Below are 2062 nucleotides of genomic sequence, written 5' to 3'. Positions count from 1 at the left end.
ACTTTTTTTTTTTTTTTTTCTCTTCAATTTTTGCGGTTATAAAAATGGCACAGGTCATTAAGTGCAATGCTAAATGGTACGTTCATGTCACCGCGCTGGGCGATTTATTTTAACCATGTAAGGCGCGCGGGCAGTTGCAGCTGCGCATGTGCGTGCGTACGTACGTGTTGTGTACGTATGTACTATATGTGCATACCTGCACGTGTGTACTTTTGCATGTATCGTATGCGTACTTTCCACGCCTATAAAAACGCGTCGCGTGGGGAGTACATAATCATGTTCACCGCGTATGTGCGATCAAAATGTTCACCTACGCCGGGGGGTTACATGCCCGTAATGTATACGCGTACATAAAGAAAGCGGAACAGCAGTTGGCGCGCTCCACTTCCTGCGATCAAATGATTCGATTTTAAATATGCATTTACGCGAAGCTGATTTTGCGAGAAAAAAAGCCTCCTCCTTTTTTCAACGCAGAGTTATTTTCCCTCTGTTCATTTATATGCGGGGGGAGGAAAAAACAAACTAAGTTGAAAAAAAGGAAGGCGGGATGAACTGAGGAGAAGCTAAACGGAAAGCAATGAGGAGGAGCAAATCGGAAAGCAATGAGGAGATGCAAAACGGAAAGCAATGAGGAGAGGCAAATCGGAAAGCAATGAGGAGGAGCAAATCGGAAAGCAATGAGGAGGAGCAAATCGGAAAGCAATGAGGAGGAGCAAATCGGAAAGCAATGAGGAGATGCAAAACGGAAAGCAATGAGGTGAGGCAAAACGGAAAGAAATGAGAAGAGGCAAATTAGAGCGAAATGAAAACGTGTACAGAGGAACAAATTGTGGCCATCCAAAAATATTTATCAAATGGTCATACATTTCGTATGTAACATGTAACTGTGCTTTGCCATTCACTTGCGCGATTGATTGGTGCCTCTGGATGTGCCACTCGGTAATGCTATGCCATCGTTCTGCATTGCATTGTGAAGCGTATATACAAACGCATCGCTTAAAAAAAAAATTACAGCGCAGGAGTTCACGCGCTGAGCGAAGAGGGAGCGCGCGCAAGCTGGGCGGCGGTAAATGAAAAAAAAAATTAGCGGCAAAATGTACTCCGCAAATGCGCTCCAGAAAATGCTCTTCACAAAATGCCCTTCACAAAATGTTCTTCATAAAATGTTCTGCACAAAATGTTCTGCACAAAATGTACTTAACGCAACATATATGACATCACCAGAAGAAACACCATGTGACGAATTGTGGCTGCCTTCCGATAAAGTAAAGGCCAACAGCAGTTCTTCTCTCGTTGCGTAGGACCATCCCACAGCAAAACAACACTTAATTTTTTCTGCGCACGTTATTTAGAAAGGGCAAAAGCGACCTTTTTGCCATGTCGCATTTTTTTTTTTTTTTTTTTTTGTTGTGTACCTCCTCTGTAACATGCCCTACCACATACAAAGATTTCTTGTTAATGTAAAAAATGCGAAACGAGCAGGGGCAACTTAAACGGAGGACGGACATGTGCGACTGCCCCTTCCCCCCTCCGGCATACATTTTAAATGTGAAAAACGCACCTTCAGCGTACAACGTAGGTGGGTACCTACATGTTAATGTTCATCCATGACACAAAACGCAATGCGCTTTTATTTTATTTTATTTTATTTTTCATTTGCACACCAGGTGTGCTAGTTGGGTTTGTGGCGCACGTCCGCGAGGGGTCCCCAATTTATATAACACACTTGCACATGTAGAGTTGATAGATAGGAAAGGGACCGGCCCCCGCGTTGTGACATCATCGCGCGTCCGTGGGAATTATATGGACACCGCGACGAAGCTGCGGCGCTTTCGAGAAGATATGGAGTGCAGCAAAAGGAGAGATAAAACTAAGGGGCATGCTCAGGGACGGCTACACATTACGCAGAAACTTCAAAAAAGACTTTATGCTGTCGTTGAACTTCTTGTTCTCAATCAACTCGATGTCATTGTGCTTGCCGCCGACAACCCAGTAGGGATGCACTTTCAGTTTGCACTTTTCATAGAGGCTCTTCGGGAGGGCAAGAGGGAAAAAAAAAAAA

The 2062-nt window shown here is 44.1% G+C and overlaps 1 protein-coding gene across 1 annotated transcript in view; it reads right to left on the bottom strand.

The window, feature by feature from the left end:
• Positions 1-1894: 1894 nt before the first annotated feature.
• PCYB_012220 (alpha/beta hydrolase) overlaps positions 1895-2062 on the bottom strand; it is a gene marked incomplete at its 3' end in the record, with an annotated part of 2045 nt that continues 1877 nt past the window's right edge. Inside the window, exon 6 of the mRNA XM_004220728.1 lies at positions 1895-2031. Within this exon, the coding sequence (XP_004220776.1) occupies positions 1897-2031 (135 nt within the window). The remainder of the gene's footprint in view (positions 2032-2062) is intronic.

The sequence above is a fragment of the Plasmodium cynomolgi genome, chromosome 1 (genome assembly GCF_000321355.1).
Source record: "Plasmodium cynomolgi strain B DNA, chromosome 1, whole genome shotgun sequence".
In the NCBI taxonomy this organism is placed as follows: Eukaryota; Apicomplexa; class Aconoidasida; order Haemosporida; family Plasmodiidae; genus Plasmodium; species Plasmodium cynomolgi.
The sequence above is the reverse complement of the archived record's forward strand: the minus strand, read 5'-3'. Positions and strand labels throughout refer to the sequence as shown.